The sequence below is a fragment of the Ambystoma mexicanum genome, chromosome 1q (assembly GCF_040938575.1).
Source record: "Ambystoma mexicanum isolate Mex_15411 chromosome 1q, UKY_AmexF1_1, whole genome shotgun sequence".
In the NCBI taxonomy this organism is placed as follows: domain Eukaryota; kingdom Metazoa; phylum Chordata; class Amphibia; order Caudata; family Ambystomatidae; genus Ambystoma; species Ambystoma mexicanum.
This window is the reverse complement of record NC_090922.1, coordinates 1,460,690,626-1,460,708,554: the sequence shown is the minus strand read 5'-3', so window position 1 is coordinate 1,460,708,554 and position 17,929 is coordinate 1,460,690,626. Positions and strand designations below refer to the sequence as shown.

General features: G+C 51.6%; 1 protein-coding gene across 1 annotated transcript in view; it reads left to right on the top strand.

Annotated features, from left to right (window-relative positions):
* The window catches only part of EIF2B3 (eukaryotic translation initiation factor 2B subunit gamma), a 1,062,507-nt gene that overhangs the window by 541,353 nt on the left and 503,225 nt on the right, over positions 1-17,929 (top strand). The window contains exon 6 of the mRNA XM_069642355.1: positions 7,678-7,767. Within this exon, the coding sequence (XP_069498456.1) occupies positions 7,678-7,767 (90 nt within the window). The remainder of the gene's footprint in view (positions 1-7,677; positions 7,768-17,929) is intronic.

Sequence of the window (17,929 nt, the reverse complement as noted above, 5' to 3'; positions counted from 1 at the left end):
GAAGCTGGGTCACAGAGTGACCACCATAGGTTGTATTTAAGTTTTCCAACACTAAATGTTGGAAGTGGCAGAGAAAGGGGACAAGAAGTAATGGTTTCCAGGGGTAAGAACAGACTCTGCTGGCCTCACAGAAATAAAACTAAACTTCGGTCTCACATTGCAGAAAGTTTATTTGATGAGGAGGGGAGACTAATCTTAGGATACTGCTCGCTAGAGTTGTTACCAATAGAGTTGTTCATAAAGAACCTCCTACTCCACCAGAAATCTATCATGTACTCCAGGCCTTGGCATTTCAGTAAGGACCTACACGATTCCAAGAGACTGCTAAGAAATTATATCAACAGAGTGCAAAGAAATCATCCAGTTGGAGATTTAAGAGATAAGTTGATAAGGAAGTTTAACCAAAGTCACAAAAATAAATTAGTCGATTGGGTAGCTAATTTCACGAAGTTATATGAGGCATCTAAATCAACAAATGTGAAAGTGTGTGATTTAAGAGAAGAATGGTCACTTATGTATAGCTACACTGATAATGGCTTATGTAACTGGGTCCTGAAAAACAATACTGATATGTGGGCCGCAAATTTACATTAGCTATTTGACTGCATCACCTCGAGGAAGAAGACACCGGATACCTGCCTGGAGTTTAGCTCATGTTGTTCCAATTTTCAAGAAGGGCAATCGGTGTGTTCCATCCATTCTAGACCTATTGCCGTCTTTATTGTAGATCCGAGGATCTTTTCATCTTTGATTTGAATGAAATGCACTATTGCGTGGCTAGCAACAACATTTTGAAAGTCAATCGGGTGGCATTTAGAGCACGGGTGGGCACACCCTTGCAGGATTGTTAATGGACTGTGAGCAACATCTTTCCTGGGGGAAGTCAGTTAATATGCATAGCTACCATTTCACCCGTCGCTTGCCTTCGATGTAAACTGTGGGCAAAGCTGGATTCTCTGGGACCTCCACACAGGTTGCTAGCTATGTTGACACGTTTTTTTTTAACTTAATCTTATTTGCATTTGTAAAGAGAACAAGACATTTCAAAAAAGCTGAAATTACAGGTTTAAGCTACCACCCATTCAAGTGTCTAGGTCCCCCCCACCGCACTAACCCTCCCCTCTGCTCCTGCCCCTACCCTACCCCCCTCAACCTACCCCCTCCGTCTACCGCCCTTCTTAACACAAGCTCGTTTAGTGGCGAAGTTGACACATATACACGTTGGCACACACTAATAGGTAGTCTAAATGAAGGAGATTTCTCTGGGGCAATATCCACCTTGAGAGGCCTTCGCCAGGGTTCTCTATTGGCTTCATTTATCGGTTCTGGACAATTAACTGGCGAAGGCGGTATTTGTGGCACCTAATATGAGTAGAATTAAGATTCACTGGATGTCTTACTCCGACATCATATACGTATGACGTTCTTTCATCACGGGATGTTTTTTCGCAGGTTTTTTTACCGTAAATATTTTTACAAAAAAACAAACATTTTTTTTGTTTTTTGGGGGGGGGGGGGTTAGGAAAAAAAAATTATATATATATATTTAATAATATCTTTTTTTAAATAATTTTTTTTAAAAATTGAAAACCCATCCCGCGATGAAATGACATGGAACCATATTATTGGACTGCACTAGGGTAGGTCTTCACAACCTTTTAAAGGCTTTCAATGAGAATTGCTTGGGTCAGGGCCTGCTGATACATGACAGATGCTGACAATATCAGCAGGCCGTAAGAAAACTAAAGGGCGACTGATAAGCAGGCGGAGGGTGTGAAGGATTTTTAAAAATGTAGGTTTTAGAAATTATTCAAATCCAGGGAAGACGATTTTGTTAAAGAACTCGTATGAAAAGTCGAAATCTTTAATCACCCAAATGAAGAATCTCAATGGTAGATATGGAAAGTGTTCTGTTCTAACTATTTTAATATTTTATTAGGCTAATATCGCACCAGCCATTACTTAGGGACTGGAAATTCATCACTCCGTCGTCGATGAGGCCTTCGTGCATTTAGAGGACCTTTTTTCAAAAACATTTTCGCAAACCCTATGCGCGTAATCCGATTTGAATCGGGTTTAGAGTATCTTTGGGTATGTATGTGTTTTGGAAGATGCTTCTATTGCGCCGTACATTTGTGAACCTGCTCCTATATGGGAAATAGACACATATTGCCCAACCTTAACTTGAGCAACTGTGCAGAAAAACTAGAACGGTGGGAATTTGATAGTGCACAAGCAGTCATGAATACGACAGCTTTCCAAAAACGTCTTTGGATCTTGGACTGGTGTCTCGCATGCGATTCCCCGTGAATGTAGAAATGCTGGGAAGACCTGGGGGCGGGTGCCTAAGACTTGGTTTATGTGCACCCTATTTAAGTCGCTTCCCATCTTGGCGATTCGGGAATACGATACTGAGATTCCGAATAAATATATTGCCAACTGTGCACGTTGGAAAAAAAGTCGATAGTAAGATGTGTCGGTATAGCAACAAAGAAAGAGAAACCATGAAACCTGTGGTGATGGATTGTGGCGCACTGGGGGATTTCCCACAGATGCAAGACTGCAAGCATGTGCATTCAGCTATATGATTCACCCCCATTGTGTTATGTAAAGCCCTTTACCACTTTTTAAACTTGATACAAATGAAGAGAATAAGTATGTAGACCCCACAAAGATTGGCGTAGAGTGGTTTTTAAATTGAGTGCGGTGAAAGTCATGATGAAAGTGGGAAGAAAAGGTTGAACCCCTAAGGGATATTTTCATATCTATTTTAATGTTTATTTTAGTGCTTACTGTTTAGTTTATAATTTGTGACGTGAATTTGTGAAAGATGTATGCTTTATGTTTGTACGGTTTCTGTTTTGTAACCCGATTATTACACAATAAATTTTAAAAAATGAAAGAATACAAAGTGCTGTTACTGGTGTGCATGTGCATGGTGTGCACTGGTGTGCTCAGTCAGACAAGTGTAACCTTCTTATTGGGACTAAAATATACACAGGGAGTGATCATTAGAAATGACATTGTTTCGTTTAAAAGAGATCCACTACATAGTGTTAAATCATTTACTTTTTAAATAGCTTCTTGTGTACACAAAAAAACACAGCCACCCCTCTTCAAGATCAGTACTATTTCTCTGGTTTCATTGCAGTTCGCAACGGCTGGGTTGGGTCTAGCAAACCTGCACCTGACAACAGGCCTCCTGCTCCAGGGAGGTGCAGACCGCTAGAGAGAGGGAGAGTGTGCTAGAGAGACCACTAGGGAGAGGGAGAGCGTTCTAGAGAGACCACTAGGGAGGGGGAGAGGGTGCAAGAGAAACCACTAGGGAGGGGGAGAGGGTGCAAGAGAAGCCACTAGGGAGGGGGGAGCGTGCTAGAGAGACCATTAAGGGGGGGAGAGTGTGCTAGAGAGACCGCTAGAGAGAGGGAGAGTGTGCTAGAGAGACCACTAGGGAGAGGGAGAGCGTTCTAGAGAGACCACTAGGGAGGTGGACAGGGTGCAAGAGAAACCACTAGGGAGGGGGAGAGGGTGCAAGAGAAGCCACTAGGGAGGGGGGAGCGTGCTAGAGAGACCATTAAGGGGGGGAGAGTGTGCTAGAGAGACCACTAGGGAGGGGGAGAGTGTGCTAGAGAGACCACTAGGCAGGGGGAGAGGGTGCAAGAGAAACCACTAGGGAGGGGGGAGCGTGCTAGAGAGACCACTAGGGAGGGGGAGAGGGTGCAAGAGAAACCACTAGGGAGGGGGAGAGCGTCCTAGAGAGACCATTAAGGGGGCGAGAGTGTGCTAGAGAGACCACTAGGGAGGGGGAGAGCGTGCTAGAGAGACCACTAGGGAGGGGGAGAGGGTGCAAGAGAAACCACTAGGGAGGGGGAGAGCGTCCTAGAGAGACCATTAAGGGGGCGAGAGTGTGCTAGAGAGACCACTAGGGAGGGGGAGAGCGTGCTAGAGAGACCACTAGGGAGGGGGAGAGGGTGCAAGAGAAACCACTAGGGAGGGGGAGAGCGTCCTAGAGAGACCATTAAGGGGGGGAGAGTGTGCTAGAGAGACCACTAGGGAGGGGGAGAGCGTGCTAGAGAGACCACTAGGGAGGGGGAGAGGGTGCAAGAGAAGCCACTAGGGAGGGGGGAGCGTGCTAGAGAGACCACTAGGGAGGGGGAGAGGGTGCAAGAGAGACCACTAGGGAGGGGGAGAGCGTGCTAGAGAGACCACTAGGGAGGGGGAGAGGGTGCAAGAGAAACCACTAGGGAGGGGGAGAGCGTGCTAGAGAGACCATTAAGGGGGGAGAGTGTGCTAGAGAAACCACTAGGGAGGGGGAGAGCGTGCTAGAGAGACGACTAGGGAGGGGGAGAGCGTGCTAGAGAGACCACTAGGGAGGGGGAGAGCATGCTAGAGAGACCACTAGGCAGGGGGAGAGCATGCTAGAGAGACCACTAGGCAGGGGGAGAGCGTGCTAGAGAGACCACTTGTGAAGGGGAGAGCGTACAAAAGAGACCACTAGGCAGGGGGAGAGTGTGCAAGAGAAACCACTAGGGAGGGGGAGAGCGTGCTAGAGAGACCATTAAGGGGGGGAGCATCCTAGAGAGACCACTAGGGAGAGGGAGAGCGTTCTAGAGAGACCACTAGGGAGAGGGAGAGCGTTCTAGAGAGACCACTAGGGAGGGGGAGAGGGTGCAAGAGAAGCCACTAGGGAGGGGGAGAGCGTGCTAGAGAGACCATTAAGGGGGGAGAGTGTGCTAGAGAGACCACTAGGCAGGGGGAGAGCGTGCTAGAGAGACCACTAGGCAGGGGGAGAGTGTGCTAGAGAGACCACTAGGCAGGGGGAGAGTGTGCAAGAGAAACCACTAGGGAGGGGGAGAGCGTGCTAGAGAGACCATTAAGGGGGGGAGCATCCTAGAGAGACCACTATGGAGGGGGAGAGCGTGCTAGAGACCCCACTATGGAGGGGGAGAGCGTGCTAGGGAGACCACTAGGGAGGGGGAGAGCGTGCTAAAGAGACCACTAGGGAGGGGGAGAGCATGCTAGAGAGACCACTAGGCAGGGGGAGAGCGTGCTAGAGAGACCACTTGTGAGGGGGAGAGCATACAAGAGAGACCACTAGGGAGGGGGAGAGCGTGCTAGAGAGAGCACTAGAGAGGGGGAGAGGGTGCTAGAGAGACCACTTGTGAGGGGGAGAGCGTACTAGAGAGACCACTAGGCAGGGGGAGAGTGTGCTAGAGAGAGCACTAGGGAGGAGGAGAGCGTGCTAGAGAGAGCACTAGAGCGGGTGCTTGAGAGACCACTAGGGAGGGGGAGAGCGTGCTAGAGAGACCACTAGCGAGGGGGAGAGCGTGCTAGAGAGACCACTAGGGAGGGGGAGAGTGTGCTAGAGAGACCACTAGGTAGGGGGAGAGCGTGCTAGAGAGACCACTATGGAGGGGGAGAGCGTGCTAGTTAGGGGGAGAGCGTGCTAGAGAGACCACTAAGGAGGGGGAGAGCGTGCTAGAGAGAGCACTAGGGAGGAGGAGAGCGTGCTAGAGAGAGCACTAGAGAGGGGGAGAGGGTGCTAGAGAGACCACTAGGGAGGGGGAGAGCGTGCTAGAGACCACTAGCGAGGGGGAGAGCGTGCTAGAGAGACCACTAGGGAGGGGGAGAGTGTGCTAGAGAGACCACTAGGTAGGGGGAGAGCGTGCTAGTTAGGGGGAGAGCGTGCTAGAGAGACCACTAAGGAGGGGGAGAGCGTGCTAGAGAGAGCACTAGGGAGGGGGAGAGCGAGAGAGACCCCGCTAGCGAGAGAGACGACTAGAGTGGGAGAAAGTGAGTGAGAGAGACAGACGGCTAGGGCGGCAGAAAGCGATCGAGACGGACGGCTAGAGCGGGAGAAAGAGAGGCGGCTAGTGCGGAAGAAAGAGAGATGGCTAGTGCGGAAGAAAGAGAGATGGCTAGAGCGGGAGAAAGGGAGGCGGCTAGAGCAGGAGGAGAAGAGGGAGACGGCTAGAGTGGCAGAAAGCGAGACGGCTAGAACAGGAGAAAGCCTGACGGCTAGAGAGGGTGAAAGCGTGACGAGGCCGAAAAGTTTATAGAGGTTGAGGGACGTTTAGAGAGGAAGAAAGAGACGTCTGGAGAGAAGGGGTGTCGACAGCAGGAGAGACGGAGACAGGGGAAAAGACCCAGACAACACCAGCTCAGCCCGGGCACGGCTTTGTAAACACTCATGTTCACTTTCACACGTGTACTGTAAGGCATGAGGATTCTTCTAAAGCACTCTGAAAAGAAAAAGAAAAAAAATCCATGAACTGGCTGTGTCTTGCAGTTATTCAACAAATCACTTAATAAGGTATCCAGGCAGTACTCCAATTTATAAGCAGACTATATGTATTGTATATCGCAGCACAACCTTCAGGCTGGCATTGCATTTCGCTCCTATAATGCAAACAGTGACTGGAAATGCACAGCCGTGAGCCATAAACGAGCAGTGTGCAGCAGAGGGTCGCTAATGGATGGGATAGGCCAGATCGGAGGCGGGGCGTGTACTGAACGAGAAGGTTCAGGGCACGGTCAATGCACTGTTATTTACCCACACAGTCTTTATGGCTTTTGGCAAGCCGGCTGGGTGGGGACGGTTTAAAGCGAACTAGGTCTGCTTGTTGTATAATTATATATATTTTTATGTTCCGCTCTGTGGGCAGGGACCACCCAATGATGGTGGTTCTCCAAACCCACAAATCCGTTGCTTTGTGTTCTGATGGCGGTGCTAGGCTTTGTTCGATTTTTATAAAGATTGCGTTGTCCACTTGGACATCTTGGCAATAAGACTGCAGGAAAACTGGTCAGGAGTTGGAGGGGAACGCGGTCATTGGGAAAGCGCACGGTTAACCATGTGATGCGCAGGAATGGCGTATAGTTGGGGTAAGAGAATTCCAGGGGGCTGTGCCACTCATGGGTACAGCTGGCATCTTTGGTGAGTAACCTATGCTCACTACTGGCATAAACCAGTTCTGACGCATAAGGACGCGGCAGGCTGATTGGATGGGAGCTGGCAGGCCCCATAGAAGATCCCCAAAGCCGGACATGAAACTCAACCTCTATGACAAAATAGTCATGCAGTTGCTCCATTTTGTCCCGTTCTTGGTTGGATGGCACGGCTCTAATGCAATAAGAGAATTGGGCGCCACCTTGGGTAGTAGGTTGCACAACAAGCAGAAATGTTGTGATGTAGGGGTTTATGGGAGAGGAATGGATGCATGTCAAATAGTTTGTTGGAAAAGGTCCTTGCCTCATCCCCCATGCAAGTCATTTAGGCATCAAGGGCCCTACATCTGGAAATAATCGCAGGCCACAAACGGGGAGACTTCCCTCAACTTACCAATGGCCTTATTTGGGATTCCATTATCATGCAAGCAAGCTAGAACATCAGAATAATCAGGACTGGTAGGATCAGAGTTCTCAAAGGGGACTCTCTTTGGAAACACTTCCACCCTTCACATTCTGGGGAAAATAAAGTATTGTCTGATGGGGGACAGGGCAGAAATGCATGAAATTCATTGTAGGACAATTTCCTGTCGGCCATTTTGAAATCCATTGACCTTCATGAGGGGTTTCAGAAGCTGTGTGCCGTGCCCATGAAGCAATGCCTTTGGTACTGAGCCCCTAACCCCATGGACTTCTCTCATGCCTCTGTATCCTCCCCTGTCTCCGCAGGCACCCAAGGATCCACATCCGCACCGATCTAGTTGATGCCCATCTCTATTGCCTCAAGAAATACGTGGTGGACTTCCTCGTGGAAACTGGGTAAGTAAAGGATGTGGGGAGCTTGAGTGCTGCCCAGTACTGGTATAGGTGGATGGACTGAATGCATGGGTGTGTGCAAAAGGAATACGGTGGGTAGACCTGTGTAGAGGCTGTCTCTACTGTATACAAAGTCAGATCAAATAATGCAAAATGGCTGCAGGGCCCTAGCTGCCCTACCCAGGTGCTGTTGGAAATCACAGAAAACTGGAAGCTCGGCGATGGGCACTAGAAGTCATGGACAGGTGTGTACAATGGGGCATTATTCTAGGGGTGTTGTGTTGGAGTGTGTGGAACATACCTGCATTAAAGTCTTAGGAATTAATTGCACTGATCTTTAGGGAACATGTCCTCAGTGATCTCATCTCACGGGGACATGTCTGCAGTGATCTCACCTCACGGGGACATGTCTGCAGTGATCTCACGGGGACATGTCTGCAGTGATCTCACCTCACGGGGACATGTCCGCAGTGATCTCACCTCACGGGGACATGTCTGCAGTGATCTCACCTCACGGGGCATGTCTGCAGTGATCTCACCTCACGGGGCATGTCTGCAGTGATCTCACTGGGACATGTCTGCAGTGATCTCACCTCACGGGGCATGTCTGAAGTGATCTCACGTCACGGGGACATGTCTGCACTGATCTCACGGGGACATGTCTGCAGTGATCTCACCTCACGGGGCATGTCTGCAGTGATCTCACCTCACGGGGACATGTCTGCAGTGATCTCACCTCACGGGGACATGTCTGCAGTGATCTCACGGGGACATGTCTGCAGTGATCTCACCTCACGGGGCATGTCTGCAGTGATCTCACCTCACGGGGACATGTCTGCAGTGATCTCACGGGGACATGTCTGCAGTGATCTCAGGGGGACATGTCTGCAGTGATCTCACCTCACGGGGACATGTCTGCAGTGATCTCACGGGGACATGTCTGCAGTGATCTCACCTCACGGGGACATGTCTGCAGTGATCTCACCTCACGGGGACATGTCTGCAGTGATCTCAACTCACGGGGACATGTCTGCAGTGATCTCACGGGGACATGTCTGCAGTGATCTCACCTCACGGGGACATGTCTGCAGTGATCTCACCTCACGGGGCATGTCTGCAGTGATCTCACGGGGACATGTCTGCAGTGATCTCACGGGGACATGTCTGCAGTGATCTCACCTCACGGGGACATGTCTGCAGTGATCTCACCTCACGGGGACATGTCTGCAGTGATCTCACCTCACGGGGACATGTCTGCAGGGATCTCACCTCACGGGGACATGTCTGCAGTGATCTCACCTCACGGGGCATGTCTGCAGTGATCTCACCTCACGGGGACATGTCTGCAGTGATCTCACGGGGACATGTCTGCAGTGATCTCACGGGGACATGTCTGCAGTGATCTCACCTCACGGGGACATGTCTGCAGTGATCTCACCTCACGGGGACATGTCTGCAGTGATCTCACCTCACGGGGACATGTCTGCAGTGATCTCACCTCACGGGGACATGTCTGCAGTGATCTCACCTCATGGGGACATGTCTGCAGTGATCTCACCTCACGGGGACATGTCTGCAGTGATCTCACCTCACGGGGACATGTCCGCAGTGATCTCACCTCACCGGGACATGTCTGCAGTGATCTCACCTCACAGGGACATGTCTGCAGTGATCTCACGGGGACATGTCTGCAGTGATCTCACGGGGACATGTCTGCAGTGATCTCACCTCACGGGGACATGTCTGCAGTGATCTCACCTCACGGGGACATGTCTGCAGTGATCTTGTCTAGGAAACGTATCTGCATGTATGTCTGTGGATGATGGCTCGAGTGAAGCTTGCAAAGGATTTCTTAGGTTCCATGTCATTTCCACTAAATACATTGCATTAAATACCAGATGATGAAAGGTTTTGTAACTAAAACCAAAACATAAATAATTTTTTTAAGAAATATCTTTGTGGAAATTATGTCTAATTTTTACTTCTATGTTTTTTATTTTTTATTGAGGGTTCCACCCCACCCCCAAAACTCCCCTTCACTGCTACCCCTACCCTCAACCCCTACCCACCTCTCTTTGCCCCCTTAACCGACAATTATGTTATTTTTCCACAAAGTAAATTACCGCAAAGGAATTTTCTTCGTTGAAACACTGGGAGACCATCTGCATAAAGTCTGGGGAAGGAACACATCTACTGTGAATTCTATGCAACCTAACTACATCGAAGGGTAGGGGGCTGGTGTGTCTATGGAATGTCAACCTGCACCAGCAGTGAACACCAGGGAACATATCATCAGCATCTATTGATTATAGCTGTTTTGTTCTTTTTTTCATTTTATCAAGTGCTGAAAGTAATGTTAGGAAACGTTCTGTACACAAATCGGGGCATCTCCTCATATAATTTGTGAGGAAATCACACCGAAAAGCACCCAATTCAAAGGTATCTGGGTCACTGGCACAGGGAAAAGAGGGGTGTAGGCTGGATCAGAGGCGTAGACAGGGTAGTAGGGCCTGAGTGGACAAGGCCCTTCCAAAATCTTTAAATGCCCAATCTGTTAATGTTACTGTGGTGGGCCAAACTACATAAGCCTCGTGCCCCTATTTGTTATACAATCCTGGCTACGCCTCTAGGGTGGATACTCTGCGTGTCTCCAGACACCCCCATTCCATATTCAGCTCCTTGGCACCGCGGTCTGTGGCAGCAAGTCTGGGACAGTGAGAGAAAAGCCACTTCGCTACACTCCCCAGACCCTGTCACCACCCTGGAACCACTGTGAAAGGCAGGAGAACCAGAGTGGCGGACAAGGTCAGGGGAATGCTGGGACCCAGCACTCCCCAGCCGTGCTCCTTTGGCCATGATGACCACCTTCCTGGTCTGCCTGCACGTGGCCTAGAAGGCCATGATGACCACCTTCCTGGTCTGCCTGCACGTGGCCTAGAAGGCCATGATGACCACCTTCCTGGTCTGCCTGCACGTGGCCTAGAAGGCCATGATGACCACCTTCCTGGTCCGCCTGCACGTGGCCTGGAAGGCCATGATGACCACCTTCCTGGCCTGCCTGCACGTGGCCTAGAAGGCCATGATGGCCACCTTCCTGGCCTGCCTGCACGTGGCCTAGAAGGCCATGATGGCCACCTTCCTGGTCCGCCTGCATGTGGCCTAGGAGGCCATGATGACCACCTTTCTGTCTGCACGTGGCCTAAGAGGCCATGATGACCACCTTCCTGGTCTGCCTGCACGTGGCCTAGAAGCCCATGATGACCACCTTCCTGGTCTGCCTGCACGTGGCCTAGAAGGCCATGATGACCACCTTCCTAGTCCGCCTGCATGTGGCCTAGGAGGCCATGATGACCACCTTTCTGTCTGCACATGGCCTATGAGGCCATGATGACCACCTTCCTGGTCTGCCTGCACGTGGCCTAGAAGGCCATGATGACCACCTTCCTGGTCTGCCTGCACATGGCCTAGAAGGTCATGTGCACAGCCAAAGGGAAATGTGAAAAGCACTTCTTTGGGTGGAAACCCAAGCAAAGCCCGAGTGGCGAGGCTATTGCTCGACTCCGTGCTAGGGCCAGATAGCAAGTAGGTTTTGGACAGACGACTGTATTGTTTTGAAATTTTAAGAAGCACCCTTACTTTAGTTTAAGTAGGGAATTACCCTTAAAGGAATAAGGTTAGATAGGCATGTTTTCATATTATTTTAATAAAATGTCTTTGAACTTGCAAAGTCCTAGTCGTGTTCCCCCTTCTGGTTCACCACATAACGCATGCAACTCCAGGAGAGGGTAGACTCAAGGGGTCTCTGGTCACAATAGCATAGAACACCATGGCTAGGTAGCCTGGATGGGATACAGCAGTGGGCTGTTCAGAGCTATATCTGTTCCTGAGGGCCTCCACTACACTGCCTTTTTGTGTGCCAACTCCAGTTAGCTGGGAATCCACTTTCCAACAGACTGGTAACTTAATTATGCGCATTGTAAATTCAGAATGTATTTTTATATTCGAGGGGATTGGGTCCTCCGATGTATTCCATATCTATGACATGTAATCACCACAGCTGTGCTGCTTCGGAAACTTTTTTCGGCATCTGCGTCCTGCGTCGATTACGTTGAAACGCCGTCGTCAAGGACCTCCTCCGACGTCTGACGTCATCCGATGTGATAAGTAGGACGCACGACGCCCGTAGTCTCAGTTCCGTTTTTTCCGCGAACGTGTTGCTTCGTGAATCTCGGTTAACGCCTCGACTGTTTGGAGTTCTGTTCTTCTCGGTTCTTCGAACCTGTTCGTTTTTGTGAAAATCCTTTGTGTGAAGATGTCTTCTACTTCGTCTTCGACCCCGCGTCCGGGCTTCAAGAAGTGTGGGGAGTGTGGGTCCAAGATGTCGGTGACGGACTCGCACGACGCCTGCCTCTGGTGCCTCGGGGAGGCCCTCGACACGGATGACTGTATCGACTGCCAGTTGCTCACGTCCAAAGCCTTACGTGAACGTAAGAAGAAGTTGTCGGTAGGTCGGGTGTCCAAGCCCTGGAAGTCGAAGCCTGCAGGGCTTTCGACGGATGATTCGAGAGGAGACTCTCCGCGTCATCGTCGGAAGTCTTGTGGGTCTCCTTCTAGGAGTCGGTCTCGCCACTCCTCAGCCTCTTCGAGGCATTCTCGGAAGCGCCGACACCGGTCGTCTTCCAAGTCCTCTTCGGAGGACTCTGCCCGGCACGTCGCTTACCCCACCAGCCGTGCGACGCCGGAGGAATGGGCTTCCTTCGGGAAGAAAATGCTGGCGATTCTCGAGTCGCAGGGTACTAAGCCGTCCGCGCCCCCGAGTGGGGTCGGTCGTGAGAGGTCGAGAGACACCGCTCGCAAGAGTGGTCGGCACGAGTCACGAGAGAGGTCCCGTTCGGACAAGGGGACTCGTTCTCGACGTACCCGTTCCAGGTTCCGGTCCTCGACGCGTTCGAGACTGTGTGCACCTGTGATGTCTTCGAGGAAGACATCGACGTCTGAGGCGTCGACAGGCTTTCTCGAGGCTCCGGCTCCGAGGAAGTCGTCGAAGCCGTCGACGCTCAGGTCGTCGAAGGACACGCTCGGAGCTCCGGCTTCGAGGACTGTGTCGACGCTGCCGATGCTGGCGGTGCTGCATCTGACGTCGATGCCGAATTCGTCGACGCCGATCCTCTCGACGCCGATGCCTGTTCTCTCGGCGCCGATTCACTCGATGCCCTCGATGCCTTTCGTGTCAGAGGTACCACGTGCCACCGGGGAACCCCTTAGGAAGGCTCTGGTTAAGAGCAAGCACTCTCGGGTGCCTTCTTTTCGCCACCTGGAATATATTTCAGAGGCGGATGAGGATTCTGATGGCCTGGTTCCTAGTCAGGTTCCAGATGAAATTGTCTCGGGCCATAGTCAGTTTGACGATTTGGGGCAGTCACTGCATGATGCCAGTGGACTGGACACCTGTCCGGAGGTGGAGTTTTGTAGGCCTGAGCCTGGCTCTCATGCCGATTCCTCGTACCGACGTCTTATGGCTAGGGTTTCTGAGTACTTGGGATGGTCTGCTCCCCCAGGGGAGTTTGTGCAGGATGATCTCACGGACATCCTTGATGTTGGTCCCCCAACTGACCCGGTACTGCCGTTCCATATGGCTTTACAGAAAAGGGTGGCGGCGGCTTGGACTGCTCCGGAGAGTCTCCCTGCGGTGGGCAGGTCCTTGTCGCGAAAATACCGTCCAGCCAGTAGCGACCCCTGCTACTTGACCAGGCACCCCACTCGGGAGAGTTTGGTGGTGCAGGCGGCCACAGCCCCGGCAAAGCAGGCGTCGTACCCTACCATCCCTTCTGGTAGGGACGACAAACGTTTTGATGGCTGGGCGAAGAAAGTGTTTTCTTCTGGGGGTATGGCGCTTCAGGCGGCCAACTCCATTTGTGCCTTGTCTCGTTTCACACACACTCTGTGGAACTGTGTTGCGTTAGCGGCTGAACATATTCCCGAAGGGGACGAACGGGATGGTTTCTTTGCTATGGTCCAGGATGGTAAGGATGTGTGAGTCCGTTCAGTCGGGTTTGGACTTGGCTGAATGCGTCAGCAGGTCCATGGCGGCGAGCACCGTGATACGCAGGTTTGCGTGGTTGCGGAAGTCGGGGTTGTTCCTGATGTGCAGTCCCAGCTCCTCAACATGCCCTTTGACGGTGAACACCTTTTTGGCAGCAAGGCTGACGAGAGCCTTGAGAGGTTGCAGACCTCAAAAGCTGCAGCGAAGTCGTTGGGCGCTGCAGTTCGCCAACCTCCGCCTTTTCGTCCTAGGGGACAGCAATGGAGGGGTGGTTCCTTTCGCTATTACTCGTCCTTCAGTAAAGCGAGAGGAGCTGGCAGTCAAAGAGGCCAACACAGGGGTACCAGAGGTGGACGACAGGGTACCCGTGATGCCAAGGCCGCTCGGGCAGTTGCCTCTTTGCCCTAAGATAATGCCGCAGCCGCTACCACTCAGTCATGAGGCCATGTCCCATGGTTCGCCGGTTGGGGGAAGGCTGTTGCAGCATCTTGTAGAGTGGCGTGCCATTACTTCAGATGTGTGGGTTCTGGAGATCATAACCCACGGCTACTGTCTTCCCTTTCGGCACAGGCCTCGCGGCAATCCACCGGGGAACCTCTCTTTGCAGAGTCCGGATCCGCTCCTTGCTCAGGAAATTCAAGCCCTGCTGGAGAAAGGCGCCATAGAACTGGTGCCTGTAGCGGAGAGGAACAAGGGATGGTATTCCCCTTATTTTTTGATTTCGAAGAAAGACGGGGGATTGAGACCCATCATGGACTTGCGCGGTTTGAACAAACTCCTCAGGAAGGACAAGTTCAAGATGGTTACTCTCTCTCAAGTCCTCCAGGCCCTTCAGCTTCAGGACTGGTTGGTGTCTCTCGACCTCAAGGATGCTTACTTCCATGTGCCGATCCATCCCAAGCACAAGAAATACCTGAGGTTCGCGGTTGTCGACTCGCACTTTCAGTTTCGAGTCCTGCCGTTCGGATTGACCTCCGCCCCGAGGGTTTTCACCAAGCTCATGGTGGTGGTGGCAGCGCATCTCAGGCAAGGGGGGATTCACGTCTACCCCTACCTGGACGATTGGTTGATCAGGGGGAGCTCTCCCGAGCAAGTCCTGGATCATCTGTCCGTCACCTGCCACTCCCTTCACAGGCTGGGCTTCTCCCTCAATTTAAATAAGTCCCATTTGACGCCAACACAGCGGCTCCAGTACATCGGAGCAGTGCTCGACACTTCCCTGGGGCAGTGTTTTCCTCCCCAGGTGAGGGCTCTTCACATTCAGCAGATGGTGCACAAGTTTCAGCATGCCCAGACGCTCCCAGCGTTCGAGTTCTTGAGGTTGCTTGGCCTCATGGCATCCTGCATTCTTCTGGTGCCAGAGGCTCGCCTGCGGATGAGATCTTTGCAGTGGTCACTCAAGATGCAATGGTCGCAGTCCTCCGGCAAGATGTCGGACCCGGTTCAGGTGCCGCCCTCGGTCGCCCGGGACCTTCTGTGGTGGGCCGTCGAAGGAAACTTGATGAAGGGGGCTCCATTTTGGCTTCCCTGGCCGGAGGTGACGATCGTGATGGATGCATCCCTCACGGGATGGGGAGCTCATGCCAACGGGCTGACAGTCAGCGGTCGTTGGTCTCCGTCGGAGTCCAGACTCCATATCAATCTGTTGGAGCTGAGGGCCGTCAGGCTAGCCCTGAAGGCTTTTCTGCCGACTGTGCGAGGAAAGAGTGTCCTGATCCTGACGGACAACACAGTGGCCATGCACTACCTCAACAAAAAGGGGGGGGGGGCAGGGTCACTTCCTCTGTGCAGGGAGGCGATGCAGCTCGAGTTCTGGGCCATCCAGCAGGAAGTTTCGATCTCGGCAGTTCATCTGGCCGGAGACGAAAACGTGACGGCGGACACTCTGAGCAGGCAGAGCATGATCTCTCACGAGTAGGAGTTGGCTTAGGAGATTCTCCTGGAGATCTTCACCCTTTGGGGGACCCCTCAAGTGGATCTCTTCGCCTCCAGTGTCAACCGGAAGTGTGAAAGGTTTTGCTCGCGGGAATTTCCTCCAAAAGGAGCCTTAGGAGACGCGTTCGTGGTGGAGTGGTCTTTCCCGCTGCTATACGTGTTTCCTCCAGTCCCCGTCATCCCGCAAGTGCTGTGGAGGTTACGGAAGTTCGGTTCCTGGATGATCCTCATTGCTCCGGCGTGGGCTCGGAGGACGTGGTACCCGGACCTTCTCGACTTGTCCATCTGCCCTCCACGTCGTCTTCCCTACCGAGACGATCTGCTCTCACGGGAGGGGGGTCAGGTTCTCCATCCAGGGGTAAGATCCCTCAACCTTCACGCTTGGCTTCTGAAAGGTTGAGGTATAAGGATTGGGACTTCCCTGAAGACGTGATGGAGGTGTTGCTTTCGGCCCGAAGACCAGCAACAAAGTCTCTGTACCGTTGGCGTAAGTTCTGCAACTGGTGCAGAGTTCAGAACGTGGATCCTTTTGCATGTGACATCCCCATGGCTCTGTCCTTTTTACTTTCTTTGGCCCACAAGGGCTTGCAAGTGGGTACCATTAAAGGTTACCTGGCGGCGCTGTCCATCTTTAAGCGCTCGTCTGAAGAGTGTTCTTACTTTAAAATCCCTTTAATTTCACAATTTCTGAAAGGGCTCACTAATGTGTTCCCTCCGTCACCTTTCCTGGTGCCCGGTTGGGATTTAAACCTTGTTCGTAAGTTTCTTATGGGTGCTCCGTTTGAGCCTTTACATTCTTGCCCTTTGAGGCTGTTAACTCTGAAAACTGTGTTTTTAGTTGCGGTTACTTCCGCTCGCAGAGTGAGTGAGTTAAAGGCACTTTCAGTTAAGCCACCCTTCACTGTATTTCACAAGGACAGGGTTGTCCTTAGAGTTCGTCCTTCTTTTCTCCCGAAGGTAGTGACGGAATTTCATTTGGCCCAGAAGGTTGTTCTTCCGGCATTCTATCCTCCTCCGCATCCTGGTACGGAAGAGGAGAGGCTCCATAGGCTTGATCCTAGGAGAGCTTTAAGCTTTTATGTTTCACGCATGTCCCGGGTCAGTGTGGACGATCAACTCTTTTTTGGTTACGCTGGAAAGCGTTTGGGACAAGCTGTGACGAAACAGACTTTGCCTCGCTGGATTATTTTGGCCATCTCGGAGTGTTACCGCTTGGCGGGTAAGGACCCACCGGCTGGCTTGCGGGCCCATTCTACCAGGGGTATGGCTGCATCTACTGCTCTGCAGAGGGGTGTTCCTATTCGCAACATCTGTGATGCAGCCACCTGGGCTTCAGTACATACATTTGTACGTCACTATTCCCTCGATTCCATCCGAGGACAGGATCTGGCCTTTGGCAAGGCGGTCCTTTGCTCTGCTATTTGATTGGCAATTCTAAATTTTGATTCTAAATTCTTTCCCTCCTCCTTGCTCTGGTACTGCTTTGGGAGTCTGTCATAGATATGGAATACATAGGAGGACCCAATCCCCTCGAAAAACAAGTTACTTTCTTACCTGGTAACGTTCTTTCAATGGGATGGTCCGACGACGTATTCCATATCGCTCCCTCCGTGCCTTCCCCGCTGCAGAATTTCTTTTGCGATTGCAGCTTACGTTCCGCAAGGCTTTTTGTCTGACTGACAGTTGACTAATGTCACACGTTCTGGGGGTAAAAACTACAACTGAGGCTACGGGCGTCGTGCGTCCTACTTATCACATCGGATGACGTCGGAGGAGAGCCTCGACGACGGCGCATCGACGTCATCGACGCAGACGCCGAAAAAAGTTTCCGAAGCAGCACAGCTGTGATGATTACATGTCATAGATATGGAATACGTCGTCGGACCATCCCATCGAAAGAACGTTACCAGGTAAGAAAGTAACTTGTTCTTCCCTCTTGTTCAGTGCTTTCACACAATTTCATTGATCTTGGCTAGAAGGCTGAACTTCACGAGTCATGAAGAGGGTGTCATTGAGCAGGGGTGAATTGTAACCTTGGGATTCATGATTAGCTGTATGCCCGTTGTGCAGGCCCCCCTTTCCTGAACACCACAGCTCCACCAGAAGTCCTTTCACAGCTCTCCTAGGAGACCTTGTAGCTGATTTAGGAGTAGTCTCCCGGCTGCTGTAACTCCTCTAGGAGCTCTC